Source organism: Leptonychotes weddellii, chromosome 8, assembly GCF_054177405.1.
Source record: "Leptonychotes weddellii isolate Sample4059 chromosome 8, ASM5417740v2, whole genome shotgun sequence".
Classification (NCBI taxonomy): Eukaryota; Metazoa; Chordata; class Mammalia; order Carnivora; family Phocidae; genus Leptonychotes; species Leptonychotes weddellii.
In genome coordinates, this window is record NC_138376.1 from 36,023,762 (window position 1) to 36,039,154 (window position 15,393).

Here is a 15,393-nt window from a genome sequence, read left to right on the forward strand (position 1 = left end):
TTTTTTTTTTTTTTTAAAGATTTTATTTATTTGAGACAGAGAGAATGAGAGACAGAGAGCATGAGAGGGAGGAGGGTCAGAGGGAGAAGCAGACTCCCTGCCGAGCAGGGAGCCCGATGCGGGACTCGATCCTGGGACTCCAGGATCATGACCTGAGCCGAAGGCAGTCGCTTAACCAACTGAGCCACCCAGGCGCCCCCATCTAATGCATTATTTACAGAATTGATGTCCACTATTCCTATGCCCTAATGAAGTGTAACATACTTTGTCTGTAATTGGTATTTTTAGTCTTTTTAGTCTATTTTACTTATTTAGATAAATATCTTCTAATATTCAATTTCAGGAAAAGCTTTGCTTCTGTAAAGAAGTGTTATGTTTCCATTTTTATAATGAAATGACTCCTTTTTCATTTTGTCAAATATACGTAACCCTTTTTGTTTAGAGTGTCCTTTATCATCTTTTACATTCCACTTTATTTGCTAAGTAGGACCTGCTTTCAGTTTCCCCCCATATTCTGTAAAGCCAGTGACTACAGCTTCTGGTATTTTCCTCCCTTGTATAAAGTCTTCTCCCCATCTTAAACCTATAAAAATCTCCATTTAGATGTCTATGAGACATCTCAAATTTAAGATGGTCAAAATTGGTCATCTGTCCTTTTCTCTACCTAGATTTGCTCTATACAGTCTTCCTCATCTGAGTTAATGGCAACTCCGTTGTTCTTTTATTTAAACCAAAGAATTGGATTCATCTTTAACTCTTTTTAATCTCACATTCCACACTTGATTCATTAACAGATTTTGTTACCTACTAAATAAATGTATAGAACTATTTTTAGGGCGCCTAGGTGGCTCAGTCGGTTAAGCATCTGCCTTCTGCTCAGGTCATGATCCCAGAGTCCTGGGAATCGAGTCTGCATCAGGGTCCCTGCTCAGCCGGAAGTCTGTCTCTTCCTCTGCCCCTCACCCCACTCGTGCTCTCTCTCTCTCTCTCTCAAACAGATAAAATCTTAAAAATAGAACTCTTTTCTTTTACTGCCTCTACCTGGTGTAAGTTATCTTTTGCTTTACAATTGCAGTGGGTTCTTAATTTGCCATTACCTGCTTCCTGAATGTTAATGTGCTCACACTCTAGTAGGTACATATTTTACTTAGAGTAAAAATCAAAGTCTTTTTAAATTGACTACAGAGCCCTCTGACCTGGCACCCTCAATGTCTTCCCCTACCTCTCTGACTTTGTCTCCTACTTAACTCTCCCTTTTGTTCATGTTGGTCTCCTTATAGTTTTTTAAAGATGTCAGGAACATTCCTGTCTCAGCCTTTGCAGGAGTTAGATGAGATCACCCAGAGAGACGGTCTAGAGTGAAGAAAAGAGCTCCAGACCGAATCCTATATAGCAACATTTATGGTGTGGATTTAGATACAATTACTAAAAAGAAGACCAAGAGGGCATAGAGAGAGAGCCAGGAGAAAACCTATGAGTATGTGGTAGTCAAGGAAAGAGAGTTTTTCAGGGAGGACATAGACAGTAATGTCTGATGCTCCTTGTGAAGTTAAGATAAGTTAGATAAGAGAGAAAATGTAATCCTGGATTTAGGGATGGAGAGATCATTAATGACCTGGATAAGCGCAGTAAAGAAAGGTGATTGGGACAGAAGCTGAGTTGATTGGGGGGGTGGAGAGCAGTGGAGAAAGGAAGTATAAAGCAGTCCAGCAGTTGAGGACAACATATTCAAGAATGTTTTTGTTCTTAAGAAGGAAAAGTCTTGATCATTTTTAAATGCTAATGGCAAAGAACAAGTACAGAGGAAGAAGTTGAAGATGCGTATTTGGAAGGATGGGATTTATCATCAGAACAGGATTTACCCAGAAGGTAGAGGGAATGAGATTCATATTGTAGGTATCATTAATCTCAATTGATTGGCGATACATCAGAGTTAGTGTCGAGAAGCTGAGGGAGAGATGTCTGACTTCTGATTTTTTTCTATAAAAGAGGAGAGATGCTAAGAATGAGAGGTCAGAATTTTGAGGCAATTAAAAGGGTCCCAGTAGTTAAATGTTAGAGCCATGCATCCCTCTGGGCTTCACTGGGCTATTGGAGGGATGCGTGGCATAAAATGGTTAAGAAACCCGGATGGATTGTTCTTCAGAAGTTCTGGTTTCTTGTGGGTAGAAATAGTCATTCTCTTAGGAGAAGTGAACAGTGTTTTAATTTGATTATTCAAGCTCTGAAAAAGAAGACAGTGCTTATTGCTGGTGGGGCACAGGAGCTTGTGTAATGGCGGTGTACGCTGGTCGTGCCAAAGGTGGTGGGTTGAACTTCGGTGGCCTGCAGCCTGGTCTGCGGAATTTAAGGTGGTGTCTGTATTTCCACATTAGCATTCACCTTGAGCAGCCTGAAGTAAACAGCTTTGTAAGGAAAATTGTTGGGGGCTTTGATGCTTTTACTGGTAATATTTTATGCATCTTTATAAATTAGGTTATAGCTAGATGCTGTTTCTAAAGATTCTGTTTAGGAACTAAGGAATACAGATTTTAACTACTTAAAACACATGCAACATTTTCTTAGGAAGTGTAGGATTATTTTTAAAATCTTTGAATGATGGTAAAAGATACTCTTTGGAGTAAAAAGGGGGAATTTGTGCCAGCAACTTTAGATTCTAAGTCCTTCTACTTGGTTTACATATTTTACTTTAACATATTCTACATGAGTTCCCATTTAGTTTAATAGTGAACTTGGATTGCTTCCATTAAATGCTTTGTATTTTCATCAAGTTTCTACTTTAGCACTCAGTGTAGTTCACATAAAGATTCTTGGTTTTTTGCTTTTGTTTTGTTTTTTTTCCCCAATGATTTTACTTTGGGACTCTTGGTTCTTTTGTCATTTTATGCGGAGGTACAAGACTTTGTGGCTTTTGCTTATAGAGATTTAATGAAAAAGGGAGAAAGAATTTTAGGCCTAATAGGAACACTTGCTTGTTATGTTTTTTGACTGACAGTGGCACACATAAAATGTAGATATAATTTTTCTACAAACTTAGAAATTCAAGGACAATCTGACAGATAAAGTATATAGGCATAAAAATATTAGGAATACCATATAGGTAAGATTTCTGTTTTGTCTGATTATAAAACCTCCTGTTTGGCCGCTTTCCCCATCTACCTCTTTTCCTTTCTCTACTACCCCTTCTTCACCCATTCTTCCTTGTAGTAGTTAAGACATTTTCCCTTTTATTTTTTGGTTCTTCTATGTGATAATGCTCTCTCTTGCTTGAATGGTGCTCAGCAATACATCTTTAAACTCTTCAAAAATCATAGGCACTGAACCAGACCCTGTTAAGCACTTTATAGTAATCTATTTAATCCTCATAGCAATCCTATGAAGAATCCTGTTTTATAGGTGAAGAAACTGGGCACATACAGTGGAGGAGGTGATATGATTTGACTCTAGAGTTCATGTGCTTTATTACTACACTGTGCTGCCTTCCAACCATCGATTCAGTAGTCATTATAGGGGCACCTGGATGGCTCAGTCAGTTGAACATCTGCCTTCGGCTCAGGTCATGATCCTGGGGTCCTGGGATGAAGCCCTGTATCAGGCTCTCTGCTCCTCTCACCGTCTCCCTCTCCCTCTGCTGCACCCCCTGCTTGTGCTCTTTCATGCGCTCTCTCTTTCTCTGTGAAATAAATAAATAAAATCTTAAAAAGAATAGTCATTATAGTAGTTTTGACAATTTTCAATGAGCTGAAAGTAATTAGCCTATCCTTTGTGTTTAGATATTTTTAATATCTAGCCATTTATTTTAATGATATGTTTTAATGACTCCAGTAAAGTTTACAGTCACTAAATCTAAAAGAAAATTTTCATTTTATGGCCATAATTCTAAAAACTGAAAATCGTACCTTAGAATAATTTGATGATGTTGCCTTTATTAATGTGCAGCTTATTAATATCATAGATTGTTTCAAAAAAGCCTTTCAGGTAGGTACCTCATACTGTTCTGTGTCTGAATATTGTTTTGTCTGATAAGCTGGTTATTGCAGATGTATATTACAATATTTAGAACACAATTCAGCAGTGAGGAGGTAAGACAGTGGAATTACCTTCCTACCGTACAAACCGGGAAATTGAACAAATTATAGAAAACAAATGTTTTCAGACAATAGGAAGCACAAGAATGAGATACTTGAGAAGAGGGGAAACAAGGAAAATCCTATCACTGTCCGGAATTTCTACTAGGAACTAATTTTTGGACTGCAGTGCCAAAAGGGTGAACCTCAGCAGAAGGTTGTCAGTTTTGTTGAGGAGTTAGAGATTTGAGTTCAAGGAATCCAGGGTAGTTAGAATTGTGGAGCTGATTACTTGGGGAAAGAGAGAGGGTGGTTGGCGGGGGGAGGAGAGAAAGCGCTTCAACAACGTGATTAGGGGGTTTCCTTGAGTGTTTGGCTAATATAAATCTGTGAATGCATAGAGTGAAACCCCATGAGCTTAGACATGAATAGTTGGTGAAGAAAAATAAATCACTGGGATTAACCTGAATAATTTCCAGTGCTTACACAAGATCAAGAATTGTTTGAATTCTCTCCATCTGGTTTTGAGAGACTTCATTGAATACATGGGCAATTCAGTGGAAGGGTGAAGTGAGGGTAGATTGGTGTTCAAATGGAAGCTATTCTAGTTCTACCCTGAGAAAGCTTCACACTAATATGCAGGTACTTGCCTGTTTGCCAGAAAAAAATCAGCATTCTTTTTTTTTTTTTTTTTAAAGATTTTATTTATTTACTTGAGAGAGAGAAAAGGAGCAGGGGGAGGGGCAGAAGCAGATTCCCCACTGAGCAGGGGGCCTGATGTGGGTCTCAGTCCCAGGACTCTGGGATCATGACCTGAGCTGAAGGCAGATGCTTAACCTACTGAGCCACCCAGGTGCCCCCATAATTAGTACTCTTTAATGCAGGGTTTCTCAACCTTGTCCTTAGTGACATTTGGGCAGGATAACTCTTTACTTTGGGGGGGGGTCTATCCAGTGCATATAGAATGTTTATAAATATTTCTGATCTAAACCTACTAGATATCAGTGGCACTCTTCAGTTGTAATAACCAAAATTGTCTCCAGAATGTTCCCATGTATCCCTTGGGGGATAAAAGCACCCCAGGTTGAGAATCACTGTTTTTTTATTTTAAAACTTTTTTAAATTTTTTAAATTTTCTTGGGGGGTGGGGCAAAGGGAGAGGGAAAGGGAGAGAGAGAATCTTAAGCAGGCTCCATGGAGCCTGATGCAGGGCTCAATCCCATGATCCTGAGATCATGACCTGAGCTGAAATCAAGAGTCGGACGCTTAACCTACTGGACCACCCAGGGCCCCAAGAATCACTGGTTTTTAGAGGATTACAACAAGATCTAGCCCTCAACAACATTAAATAAAATGAATTACTAGCTGTATATCAAGAAGTAGCAAAATGTGACCCACAGTTTGGAAGAAAATCTAGTTGATAGAAAGTGAACCAGAAATGATGGAATTAGCAACAAGGATGTTAAAAATAACTATAATAAAAATGCTAAGTATGCTCAAGGATGTAATAGAAAATGTGAATGTAATGAATGAAATAGAAGACATTAAAAAAGAACCAAATGGAACTAACTCCTAGAGATGAAAAACACAGTATCTGTAATGAATTCCTTCTTGTGGAATTTCAACAGTAGACTAGAGAATGAAGAAAAGATAATTGAAACTTACACACGTAGCAATAGACTCCATTCGAAATGAAGCACTAACAGGATAAAGACTGCAGAAAACTTGGGATAATTTTAAATAGTCTAACATGTATAGCTTGAGTTAGAGAAAAAGAGTAGAGAAAAGGTAGTCAGGAAAAATAATTTGAAGAATGTTAAAATATGCCCAGATTTGATGCAAACTATAAATCCACAAATTCAAAAAGGATAAACACACACACCCACACAGGGCTTGCAATGGCACATTATAATTAAGTGCTGAAAATAAACAGTAAAGTGGAAAATCTTAGGAATTAGAAGAAAAAGGTACTTTAAGTAGAGAAGAATTAAGATAAAAACCACAGATAATCATCAGAAACTAAGTATGGCAGAAGACAATGGAATGATATCTTTGAGGTGCTGAAAGAAGAAAAGTGGTCAACCCAGAATTCTATTTTTGTGAAAATATTATCCAGAATAAAGGTGAGATAAAATTTTCAGACAAATAATAATAGAGAATTCATTGCTAGCAGACCTGCTATACCCTAAAGAATTAAAGTTCTCTAGGAAAAAAAGCAAAATGATACCAGGTGGAAACTTGTATTTATATAAGTGTAATGAAGAGTGACAGAAATATAGGTAAATATGTGGATAAGTATAAAACACTGTTTTACATTTTTAAATTTCTTTAAAAGATAATTGACTTTAAAATAATATATTATGGGAAACATAGTTTATGTAAAAGTAAAACATGACAACAGTAGCTGTAAACACAGAAGAGATGACATGGAAATGTACCTATTATTATAAGGCTATTACACGTGAAGCGGTATAATTTTATTTGAATGGTTTTTGGCCAAGTTAAAGTTGCGTATTATAAGCCTAGAGCAACCCCTAAGAAAATAAAACAATGAAGAATTGCTAATAAGTTAATAATAAAATGAAATGCTAAAAAAATACTTTAAAAAAGAGAGACATCAAACACAAAAATCAACTCAAAATGCATTAAAGTCTCGAACAAATACCTGCAACCATAAAACTCCTAGAAGAAAACCTAGGTGGTAAGCTCCTTGACATCAGTCTTGGAGATGATTTTTTGGACCTGACTCCAGAAACAAAGGCAACAAAAGCAAAAATAAACAAATGGGACTACATCAAACTAAAAAGCTTCTCCACAGAAAGGAACCCATCAACAGAATGAAAAGGCAGCCTATGGAATGGGAGAAAATATTTGCAAATCATATATCTTATAAGGGGTTAATATCCATAATATATAAAGAACTCATCCAACTCAAAAAACATGATTAAAAGATAGGCAGAGGATCTGAATAGGTATTTTTTCAAAGATGATGTAGAAGTGGCCAATATATACATGAAAAGGTGCTCAACATCACTAATATTCAGAGAAATGCAAACCAAAACCACTTGATGGAATGGCTATTTCAAAAAGACAAGAAGTGTTGGTGAGGATGTGGAGAAAAGGGAACCCTCCTGTACCGTTGGTAGGAATGTAAATTGGTGTAGCCACTAATGAAGACAGTATGGAGGTTCCTCAAAAAATTAGAACTACTGTGTGATCCAGAAATTCCACTTTGGGTCATTTACCTAAGGAAGAGAAGTACACTAACTTGAAAAGATATCTGCACCCTTGTGTTCATGGCAGCATTGTTTACTAATGGATAAAAAAATGTGTGTTATATATGCACAATGGAATATTTTTCAGCCATAAAATAGAAGAAAAACCTTGCCATTTGCATCAACATGGATGGACCTTGAGGACATTATTATAAGTGAAATAAGTCAGACAGAGAAAGACAAATACTGTATGATTTCACTTACATGTGGAATCTAAAAACAAACAAAACTGAATTTAGGGATACAGAGAACACATTGATGGTTGCCAGAAGCGGAGGGTATAGGATGGGTGGAATGGATGAAGGTGGTCAGAAGGCACTAACTTCCTAAATAAGTTCTGGGGATGTCATGTACAGCAAAGTAACTATAGTTAATAAAACGGTGTTGTATATTTTAAAAGTCATAGGAGAGTAGATCTTAAAAGTTCTCATCATAAAAAAAATTTGTTAACTGTGTGATGATAGATGTTAATTAGACTTTTGTGGTAATCATTTCACAATATATATATATACACATAAGGAATCATTATTTGTACACCTGAAACTAATATAATGTTATATGTCAGTTATATCTCAATAAAAAAAAGAGGAAGAGACAGCAGAACCCACTGTCTTTATGTCCACATACTGAGGAAAGGCCTTGTGAAGGCACAGTGAGAAGGCAGCCATCTGTAAGCCATGAAGAGAGATCTCACCACAACCCAACATGCTGGCACTCTGATCTTGGGCTTCTAGACTCCAGAACTGAAAAAATAAAGTCTCTTGTTAATGCCAAAGGAAAAAAGAAAAAAGGAACAAAGATTAACTGGGCAAATTGGAAACAAATAGCAAGATCATGGATTTAAACCACATCAGTGATTACATTAAAATTAAATGGTTTGAAAAATAAATAAATAAATAAAATTAAATGGTTTAGGGGTACCTGGGTGGCTCAGTCATTAAGTCTGATCTCAGCTCAGGTCTTGATCTCAAGGTTGTGAGTTGAAGTCCCACACTGGACTCCACGCTGGGCATGTCGCCTACTTAAAAAAAAAAAAGTCTAAAAACTCTAATTGAAAGGCCAGTTGACTGGATAATGTGCTGCCTACCAGAAACTTGCTCAATATATTAAGATACGGGTTAAAAGAAAGAAAAAGGGTATTCTGTGCAGAGCATAAGCAATCTAGAATGGTTACATTAATAATGATACATTAATATACAAAGGAAAAAGGGATAAAAAGAAACATTTCATAATGATGGAGTCAATTCATAAAAATTACGTAACAGTTGTAAATATGTATAACCTTATACCAGAACTACAAAGTACATGAGACAGAAACTGCCAGAACTGAAAGAAACAGGCAAATCTACGCATAGATTTGAACATGCTTCTCTCATTAATTGATAGAACCAGTGGACAAAAAAATTAGTAAGGATATAGAAGAGTCAAATGATCAAATAAGTGATCTAGTTGATGTTTTGAAATACTTAACCCAACAACAGTAAAATACACATACTTTTGAAAAGTACATGGAATATTTACCAATAGACCCTTAATGTTTGGGCATCAAACAAGTCTCAGAAATTTAAAAGGTTTGAAGTCCTACATGGTAGGTTTTGTGACCCCAGTGGAAGTATTTCAGGAATAGATACTTGGGAAATTCTCAGTTACTTGGAAATTAAGCAATATTTATTAATAACCTGTGGATCAAAGAAGAAATTGTGAGGGAAATTAAACTGGTTTTTCAAATGAAAAAAAGAAAAAAGGAAACAACAATAAAAATTTGTGGAATGCAGGTAAAACAGCACCTATAGAGAAATTTATTGCTTTCAGTGCTAATACTAGAAAAAACAAGTCAATAATCATAAGTTTTTATCTGAAATCAGTAAAAGAAGAGTAAAGTAAACCTGAAATAATTAGAAGTCAGGAAATGAGAGCAAAAAACTATGAAATAAAGAACAAACCAACTTTCAGGAAAATCAACAATTTCAACAGTTGAGTTTTTCAAAAAGGTATAAAATTGTTAAAGCTCTAATGGTTGCTCAGAGAAAAAAGGAAAAAATATTACTGATAATCAGATATGAAATGTCTGAGTAAAAACCAGTGATACGAGTATCACTGCAGATCAGACATAAAGGGATAATGAAAAAATATACTCATAAATTTGATAACTTAGATGCACACATTCCTTGAACAATACAGCTTATTAAAATAGAAATAGAACTAATAGTCTGAGTAGCATATGAAGAAATTTGAATTCATTATCAAAAATCTTCACACAAAATACTGCTGAATTCTATTAAGGATTTAACCTTACACAGTTTTTCAGATTTCTTAGGTTGGTATTTCTTTGATATAAAAATCTGATGAAGTCATGAAAAAATGAATTATAAACCATTATCTCATGAGCATAAACACAGAAATCAAAACAAAGCATTAGCACATCAAGCCCAGCAAAATATGTAAAGGTTATACATAATGATTAAAGGGAGTTACCCCATTCATTCAAAAGTAAAATGTAAAGGTTATATATTATAATTAATGATGTTTATCCCATGTATTCAAAAGTTAATATACTATATTAAACAGCTTAAAAGATGGCCATCTCAGTAGATGCAGAAAGAGAATTTTATGTATTCAGTACTTAATTTCACTAAAAAAGCTCCATAATAGCAGCAGTAGGGAACTTTATAAATTGAACAAAGCTCATCTATGAAAAACCTGCAGCTAACAATTTTTTTTTTTTTTTAAAGATTTTATTTATTTATTTGACAGAGAGATAGAGCAGGAACACAAGCAGGGGGTGTGGGAGAAGGAGAAGCAGGCTTTCCACTGAGCAGGGAGGCCTATGTGGGACTGGATCCCAGGACCCTGAGATCATGACCTGAGCCGAAGGCAGACGCTTAATGACTGAGCCACCCAGGTGCCCCCCTGCAGTTAACATTCTTAATGTTAGATAAATAGTGATATATCTGTACAATGGAATACCAATCAGCAATAAAAAGAACTGAAGTAGGAATGCATGGAACAGCATGGATATAGTTTATACATTCTGCCTAGCAAAAGAAGCAGACACAAGACGTATGTGCTGTATGATTAAATTTATTTGAAACTCAGATACCTGTAGTGACAATGAAAATCAAGGTTTCTTGAAGCTTGAACTTAGGAAGGATTGATGAGGGTGGTGTATGAATGTCCATTTGGGTGATGGAAGTGTTCTATATCTTGATTGTTGTGGTTCCGTGGTGCCTACATTTGTCAAAAGATATTGGAATGTCCATTTAAAATTGGTTCATTTTATTGTATGTAAACATTCTAATAAACTAATTTAAAATATATTACAAAAAGATATGTGGCTTAGGCTAATATTGAAAGTGGTTAGAATAGATCACTGTACTTGTTAGCATTACATTTAAGTTATTAAAAGTTGTTTGCTTTAATTATCAAATGTTTCAGATATGTGAGTGGAGGCTTTTGTTGTTTGAATGATTATTAATTGATATTAATCTAATTAAAATGTTTGGTTCTGGGATCATCTAGAATTCAGTTCAAATGTTGGCTTTGTTACTTACTACATATATGGCTTTGGAAAGGTTTTTTTTGGGGGGGAGTTCTTAATATCTCTTTACCCAGTTATTTTCAAAATGAGGAATAATAGTTCTTAATGTTAAGCCTATGAATGATTATGTAAATTAGATATAATTCATGTACAGTGCTTAGCAAGTGCCTGCCATAGATTACGCCCTGAATAAATGTAACTACATTTTTATTAATTACCTTGTTGTTATCCTTACTGTTAAACTTCAACAGATTCCTTTAGTTCAATGAACTGATATCATGTGTTTTTCCCTACCCCTCAACCCCATTCTGAAGTGTTTCTGGGATTTTCTTGGATGATACACTCTAGAACTTTTTCTTAGATTATAAGGCCTTTTGAGAATCTGATAAGAGATATGCTTCTTATACCCAGAAAAATAAGCTGAAAAAATACCCATAAAATTTTCCATGGGTTGTTCATAAATTCATTAAAGCCTATAAATAAGATCCTTTGCTGCTGAGCAAGATTGTAGAAACAACTTTCTTTCTTATATAATGTTAAAATTTCTTAAAAAAATTTTTTATTGTAGTTTAAATTTTTATTGTTTCAAATTTGGACTTCATCTATGAGTTAGAATGATCTTAAACTTTTAAGAATGAAAGTGGACTTTTTAAAATAAAAATTTGCTAATATTACTAGTTGCTGTATTTGGAAACTCCCCTACTTTGATCAGATTGAATCTTATGTACATAACTTTTAGAAAATGATTAATTTTTGTCCAACAAGTTCTTTAACAAAAGCATGTCAAAATTCACAGCTCTGTCATGTTTGGCTAAGAGCTGTGAATTTTGACATGCTTTTGTTAAGGAACTTGTATAATATGACTTCTTGGATTTCTAAATTAGCATTTTACTACCTAAATATTCCTAAAATTGTTATCGTTTAAAACAATATCCAAAATAATCAGTTTAAGTGAATTTTACTTTATTGGATATTTTAGTGGTCTGTCATTTAATTTTTTATTTTTATTTTACCATTTTTAATTAGGAGGTATAGAATGTAAACAGTATGGAAGGGGAAAGTCAAGATCTTTGTGATTCTACATTCTTCAAAAACAAATTATTCTTTCAGAAACTGTTTTGACTGGGACTACCTCACCTTTACCGTCTCCGGGGAACGGGAATGAAATTGCACCTGGATCAGTTACACAGCCAAAGAAAATTCGAGGAATTGGATTTGGAGATATTTTTAAAGAAGGCTCTGTGAAACTTAGGACAAGAACATCTGGTAGTGAAATAGAAGAGAAGAAAACAGAAAAGGTAATAATGTTGAACTTCTAGATTAACTGCACTTATTCTCTCATTAAGTATTTTTTAAAATGTAAAAGTTTGCAACTCTTATATTTCCTTTTTTGAGATCACTAATTGGTTATGAATGAGAAGACTGAGAAACTGCAACTTTATAGTGATTACTTTAATGTTTATATTTGGTTCTTTTAAAATGAGAACGTTTACTGGTAAATTTAACACCAACTTTTCTTAGTGGAAACTTCAGAGTTTTTGGTTATCATAGGTAAAAATAGAAAAGGTGATTTTTTTTTTTTTGCTTTGCCTTTTAAAAGCTAAAATTACATATTTTTTCTTTTAATTTGAAATAGGCCTAACATGGGTCATTTTAAAATGGATTCACAATGAGATACTAAGTTAATTAGGCTCTACTTAACTTTCCTCTGGATTGTCTGCTATGGTGAAATCTGCTAATCTCTCTCTAAGTGTATGGAGAACTTTATTTTTCATTAGTATTTCACTGGCATTGTGAAATAAATCAAAATGAATGTACCATAAATTATAACATCTAATAACAGATTTTACTTTATTTTTTACCACTTGGTGAGATCCTTTTTATTTTTTCCTTCCAAATTAATAACAGATTTTAAAATAAACTCGCAAGTCTTTGTTTTGGGGGAAAATAGCTGCAATTTCTGGAACACTAATTACAAGGCTGTATTGTTTCTGAGGCTCACACCTTAGAGATACAGACTACTTATTTCGGATAGGAGCTTTTTCCATTGACTTTCAGGGTGTTGTTTCGTTTTAGTTCTCAGTTGTATGTCTGTATTTAACTCTTAAGAGTTTTAAGTATTTCAGTATTTGCTTGCCTAGTTCAGCTATATTTCACTTATAAGACTGTTTTGGTTGGTGAGATATATTCTCAAGTTTTCTTCTAAAGTGGTTAGTTTCAATATATTTTTTCTTTCCCAGCTTGCTACATACTTTTTCATGTAATAATGATTTGGATTCAGGAAAGAGAACTTGTACTTTCTACCCTACCCTCTCCTAGCTCTGAGACTGTCTGGCAGTAAGATTATGGAACCTAATTGATTCTTAGTTTTAAAGGTGAAGATTGGAATTCTTGTGGTTTTGGAATGGTGCAGTATAGCCATGTAAGAGCCAGGAATGTTGGAGAAGCAGTGTTTGCATTATGAGGGACATTAGATAATCTGGGGCTCCTTCCTAACTCTAAAGCTTATGATTTATATCAAGTAACTTTATTTAATTAATGATTACACTAGTACTCTTTCAGATGCCACTTAAAATGTTCACTACTCAAGAGTTAATTATTAGTGAGAGTTGTCTCAGGGTTACCCTGTATTGGTGGCCTTTGAGCCTTGCTTTGATCACTGACCCAGGAATTGATAGAGAGCACATTTGCTATGTTTGTGGGTGACATCAGATTAGAAGAAATGATGGGTAGAATTGGGACAAATTAAAGTGAGTATCTTAAAATACACAGAACACACAGTAATAGGTAGTTGGTACATTTAGATTTTTAACTAATGACAGCTAAGGTCAAATGTAATGTTTTTTCTGGGGAGAGAAGTCAAGGAAAACACTAGTATGAAGGATTTACTTCAGTCCTTTACAAGGTAAAATTTTCTCCTAGACTATAGTTACAGAGGTTATAACATTAGCTAGGTATTTTTATTCCGATAGCAGCAATGAAGTATAAAGACTTTGTTTTCTTCCCTATGTCATCGTAAGGAAGTTTAGTGCTGTTGTTTAAGAGCCACTTTCTGGAGTCAGACTTTTCTAGATTCAGATCTGGGTTCCACTACTAAATTACTGTTATTGTGGGCAGGTTACTTAACTGCTTCCTAATCTATAAAAGGAGCACATAATAGTGCTTACTTTATGCAGATTGTTTTGAGGATTAAGTTATAATGTATATTAAGTGTTAGCTAAGGGATTGGTATTCAGTACATTTTCAGATGCTATTTTTTTTTTTTATATTTTATTCATTTATTTGTCAGAGAGAGAGCACAAGCAGGGGGAGCAGCAGAGGGAGAGGGAGAAGCAGGCTCCCCACTGAGCAGGGAGCCTGATGCCCCATGGGGCTCGATCCCAGGCCTCTGGGATCATGACCTGAGCTGAAGGCAGACATTTAACTGACTGAGCCACCCAGGTGTCCCAGATGCTATTGTTTTTATTGATTTTAGAGGTTTAAAATTAAATTACTGTATTATGGGTAGCAGAGAATGTGAATTATCCTTAAGATAGGGAGTTCTAAAAATGTGAAGTTCTGAGCTGTCATTTAGGAAAGCCTATGTCATCTTTGTCTTTTCATTACAGAGTTGTCAGTCACATTACTAACCTGGCTGTAGGTATCGTTAGGGAAAGCTGGCTAATGCAAATGGAAATTTTATTTAAGAATATTATCTTAATTCTCACCTAAAATAGTTGATACCATCCTTTTCTATTCCAGCCTTTAGTTATACAGTCAGTAGGATCCAAAGCACAGAGTGTGGACATAACAAAAACAGACACAGAAAGTAAAACTAAAGGTAAGTTTTTGAATAAAATTTGCATATTGGTAATGAAGCATGCCCAAATACATTATTAGATTTTTTGAAGATGTTTGTTAACACTGTACTGCTTGATCAGACTATTAGATCCTATGAGATGTAAGTACTACAGGGTCAAAGATTTTAGTGTGCTTTGTTCACTCATGTATCCCCCTGTGGTTAGAACTGCGCCTAGAACATAGTAGGCACTTAGTAACTATTTGAGTGCATGGATTAATGAAATTATTACTTAATTCAGTGTATAGTATTGGCCAAAATTATTCATTCATCTTTAATAGCTTCTAGTGTGCATTTTTTTTACACAAAGTAGAGGCTTAATAAGTATTGTTGAAAGAATCAATTTGTTTAAACTACATTATTTACATTCTTTATTTTAGCAAAGGAATATTGTAGAACATTATTTGCCTATGAAGGTACTAATGAAGATGAGCTTTCTTTTAAAGAGGGAGAGATAATCTACTTGATTAGTAAGGTAAGCTGTTTCTCAGTTTTTCAGTGCATTATTTAATTATTCATTCTTACATTCCTCCTACAATGTAAGCTCTAGAGGAGCTGGAACTTTGAGAACCTGGCACATAGTAAGTGCTCAGAAAGGCTTTTTTTTGAGAACATTTTTCTTGTCTATCTAATAATTGATTTATTGGGGATTATTTTTACCATCATGTGTGTTTT

At 34.8% G+C, this 15,393-nt stretch overlaps 1 protein-coding gene across 2 annotated transcripts in view; it reads left to right on the forward strand.

The window, feature by feature from the left end:
* The window catches only part of CD2AP (CD2 associated protein), a 135,602-nt gene that overhangs the window by 68,370 nt on the left and 51,839 nt on the right, over positions 1-15,393 (forward strand). For both annotated transcript variants that reach the window (XM_031030502.2, XM_006727571.3), the window contains exons 6-8: positions 11,991-12,178; positions 14,622-14,700; positions 15,099-15,193. In XM_031030502.2, the coding sequence (XP_030886362.1) occupies positions 11,991-12,178; positions 14,622-14,700; positions 15,099-15,193 (362 nt within the window). The remainder of the gene's footprint in view (positions 1-11,990; positions 12,179-14,621; positions 14,701-15,098; positions 15,194-15,393) is intronic.